The sequence below is a fragment of the Pteropus alecto genome, unplaced genomic scaffold, assembly GCF_000325575.1.
Source record: "Pteropus alecto unplaced genomic scaffold, ASM32557v1 scaffold25, whole genome shotgun sequence".
In the NCBI taxonomy this organism is placed as follows: Eukaryota; Metazoa; Chordata; class Mammalia; order Chiroptera; family Pteropodidae; genus Pteropus; species Pteropus alecto.
In genome coordinates, this window is record NW_006441955.1 from 4,875,733 (window position 1) to 4,879,665 (window position 3,933).

A 3,933-nucleotide genomic window follows, 5' to 3' on the forward strand; every position below is an offset into this window, starting at 1 on the left:
TTGAGAAGCTGAGGCCCAGAGAGGGAAGAATCTATCTGTGATGGAGGTAGACTAGGTGCAGGTGCAAGTTACCTGGCTCTACCAGTCTCAGCCCCAGTTTCATCCTAAAAGAAGATGCCTTTATTTAATGGGCAAGATCTTTTCGGATCTGCCTGCAAAATTTGGAAAACAAGTTCTCAAAATTTGGTACAACAATGCAGGTTTCAGAGTGGTGCTGTAAGAAAGGAAAATGATGTTAAAGTTACAAAATAGTTTATTCTTTGTGAGCAAGACTTTCTGATTCTAAGAAAAATTTCTTCCATATATTATTCAGTTCACTAATTTAGAAGAAATTGTGCCTTGCACTAAATTGGGGAGAGAATTTAAAATTTAAAAATGATTTGGGTCGTGGCTGGTTCCCAATTTGCCCACTTAGTCACTAATCTCCATATTTGGTTGCTGCACTTGTACAAATCCTAAGACTAGACTAGTCAGGCTCCTCCCATGCTAGTGGCCCCTGCATGCCTTGGTTAAAACAAAGGCCTTTTAAGAACCTCGGTCTCCAAGTACAGTGGGTGGCTTTGTTTTGCCTCCCTCAGCCTGAAGGTTGTTTTCCTAAAAGCAAGCAGTGAAGGAGACTGCAATTGAACAGGTTGCGAAGGGAAATATGTGAGCTACAGAATACTTTTATCAAACTGGAATAGGGCATTTCCAGCAGAGGCCTGAGTTTAGAAGTTACTAGGGCTGGTTGGAACCTTTAAGGATAACAACCAAAGCTATCCTGGCCCTCTTAGTTAAGTACTGGGTTGGGGTGCAAACCCTGAGGGGAAGGTTAGGTTGGGTCAGGAACCCTCTTGACCACCCTTTTTTTTGCTCTAAACCACCTTATGAAGGCTAACAACCTTCCTTTTCATTTTAGATTACTGCCTTTTTGACACAGATGTGACTGCAATTAAGTATTAAACCTCACATCTATGGAAATTTTGGTAGTTCACTCTGATAGGTAAGTTAGACTGGCCAAAAGCTCTTGGAAAAAAGTCATTTGTCTGTTGTTTATGCTGTTATCCACTAAAGATCTCTTAAGGGCAGGGAAGCACAGGCCAGCCCAGCCCTACCCCAGAAAATTCAGTCTCTGAGTTGTGCTTAAGCAATACTGTAGTGATCTGTAAGCTGAATGTATCTGCTTCACTTAGAGCCTTTAAAAAACGATCTTGAGGAATGCATTACTGAACTTAATGCTTCAAAAGGCGGGTGGGGATGGGACGTTAAAGTTTACTTCTGAAAAGTGTAGAATATTGCAGTTTTGAATATTAAATCTGTTGCATCTGTAAATCCCTCCATCTCACCATCCATTCTGAGAAACAAAGCCAAAGGAGAACTTGGGAATGAAGGAGTTTCTCTAGGTGATCAGCTAAAGCAGCAAGGATTCCTCTGCCGTCTCTCAAAAGAGGAAGCCAGAGCAGCCATTTCTGTCAGATGTTAACAGCTACTCTGGTTTTTAAAAAGTGACAAGGCTTTTGTCTAGGACTTTGATGGTTGCACTGTGTATAGAGTATAAGACTCCTATGATGGCTACATAAAATTTTATTTATATACATGTATATTTTTTTCTCCCCTCCAGTAAGCAATCTTTTAGTTTTAGGTGCATGAACCAAACCCAAGATGCAACCTTGCCTACTTTCCACCACAGTCCCAGATACAACTTCCCTCCTCCACTGAGAGCTTTGGGAAGCATGGAAGCTAGTGCAGTAGCATCACAAACCAAGGCACAGGCACAGGTAGAACTGGGATAAACTGCATTGTGTGGCATAGGCTGCCACTGACAAACTGGAGTCACAGAACCCTGCCGCCACCCTAAGCAGGGCTGTTTCCGATCACGCTCAAGTTTTCCCATCCCTCGCAGTTATCTTTTAAAGGCACATCCATAAATGTTGCAAATGGAGGCTGGGGTAAGCTGCACACAGTTGCTACATAGGGGTTAAGGGGCTGCAAGACTCCATGACACAAAATAATGAAGCTATCCTTGCCTTTGCTGAGAGGGAGGGGGAATGCAGCCTCCTGGAATCCAGCCTGCTTTGGTGTGGAGGCCCAGAGAGGGACCAGCAACAGGAAAGAACAGAGCCCTGATCAATAATGCATGTACTTAGTAAGTCTTTGGTGTCTGTGTAGCAGCATCTATCTCCCTTATGTACAAAGGCTTCTGTAGCCAGCAAAGCTGTGAAAAGTATGCTTCTGCACACAGTTGCTGGCCTGACTCCTCTTCCCGCATTGACCATCACAAGGCACAAAGCATAGAAAGTAGGAAGTAAGTCTAAACTACAGAGAATATGCAGAGTTTAGAAAGAATTTCCTGAAGACAGACTTGAGAAGGTTTAACTTCCCTCCCCAGGTCTACTGAGGATCATAAACTCAGCCTAAGCCCTAAGTTTTTGCCTCTTGCTCATCCTCACAGATGAGAAATTCTTAGGCTTTCTCCCCAGATGTGAGTTGAGTACTACAAGTGTCCCCGTGGGACGTGAGCAGGGGACAGAAGTTCTGAGGGCCCAGAGAGCTGCCCACCTCACAGGCCCCTGGGCTCCAGGACCAGCCAGTTCTCGGTGACCATCTGCACATCCTGGCCACTCAGAGGCTCACGCAGCCTCACTTTCACCTCCAGCTTGCCCCCAGTGGGTTTCCTTCCATCCAGGACCTGGGAGGGAGGGAAGGAGAAGGTAACTGACGGGAGCAGCAGCTCCCTATGCTCACAGGTAAAGAATGAGCCACAGCATCCTGCAGTGTCAAAGCAGGAGTCTCCATTTCATGACAATCCTGCTGTTTGGTGGTGCTGGTGTTAGGTAAGTCATAAAAGTAATATGAAAATCCAAATAAGCATCAATGCTCTGAGGTGATTAGAAATCTAGAGTTCTGCTAAGTTTTCCCCATGGCAACTATTGGAAGAAATGCTCTGGCTTAAAGGTACAGCCTGAAAACCACTAAGCTCAAATGCCCAGAGAAGTGGATGTTGCATTATACAGCCACAGTGTGGCAAGGCCAGGCCTAGAACCCAAGCCAATGGTTCCTTTTCACCCACCATGCAGCCTCTCTCCTGGGCAGGAGAGGAAACAGCTGGAGTGCAAAGTAGTACAATAGGCACTGACCGCCCTGTATGTGGCCAAAACAGAGCAGGGCCCACTTAGGAACAACTCTCCCCAACAGGTGGCAGAAGCAGGTAGGCACATCATTGTGGGAAAAGCCCCATCTATGAAGGCATCAGCAAGGGTCTGGGCTGCACTCTGCCAGGGACACACGGAGCTTATGTAACACCTCATCTCTGGACCTCGGTTTCCTCATCTGTCAGAGGTAAGCTCCCTGCCTGTAAAATTTGATGAGTTCACTGAAGCTTAAGGAGCTGTCTGGGGCCAATTCCTAAACAAAGACTAGGCTTTATTGTGGTGGGTCCCTGATCTGGAAATCCCGTATCAACTTTACGTCTAGAGCTCGTTCTACTTCATCATGCTGCCACACGATTGCCCCAACCATAACTGCCCCCACCAAAACCCTAGGAATTTGTGTGTGCCAAGTCGATAGCAATGACCAGACCCCCCTCAAAGGACCTATAATCCAACATCCCTGGGAACTGAGTGACCCAGTGTTGTGGAAAGAATACAGCTACTTTCCATCTGTGTGACATTTAAAATTTTCTTAGACCCTCTGAATCTCTTAATTTGCGAAGTGGAACTGGCGCCTGCTCTACAGCATACTTGAGGATATTTTTAAAGGGCACAAAAACCTACAATGGGACTGAGGTTCAATGAATGTTGGCTGTTCACTTGCCATGTCCTCTGGTTTGCCCACCCTACCTCCAAGATCTCTCTGATTTCACACTCATTCTCCAGCCGTTCCAGTTTCATGTGGGCTGTGCCAACGAGCTTGTCACTTCTGAAGAAAGATCTGGGGAGCCAAGAGTCAGCAGAG

General features: G+C 45.9%; 1 protein-coding gene across 1 annotated transcript in view; it reads right to left on the reverse strand.

Moving 5' to 3' along the window:
- Positions 1 to 97: 97 nt before the first annotated feature.
- The window catches only part of CC2D1B (coiled-coil and C2 domain containing 1B), a 15,134-nt gene continuing 11,298 nt past the window's right edge, over positions 98 to 3,933 (reverse strand). Inside the window, exons 24-26 of the mRNA XM_006919195.3 lie at positions 3,819 to 3,909; positions 2,539 to 2,668; positions 98 to 214 (exon numbers count right to left, since the gene is read on the reverse strand). Coding sequence (XP_006919257.1) covers positions 2,540 to 2,668; positions 3,819 to 3,909 — 220 coding nt within the window. The 3' untranslated portion in view covers positions 98 to 214; position 2,539. The remainder of the gene's footprint in view (positions 215 to 2,538; positions 2,669 to 3,818; positions 3,910 to 3,933) is intronic.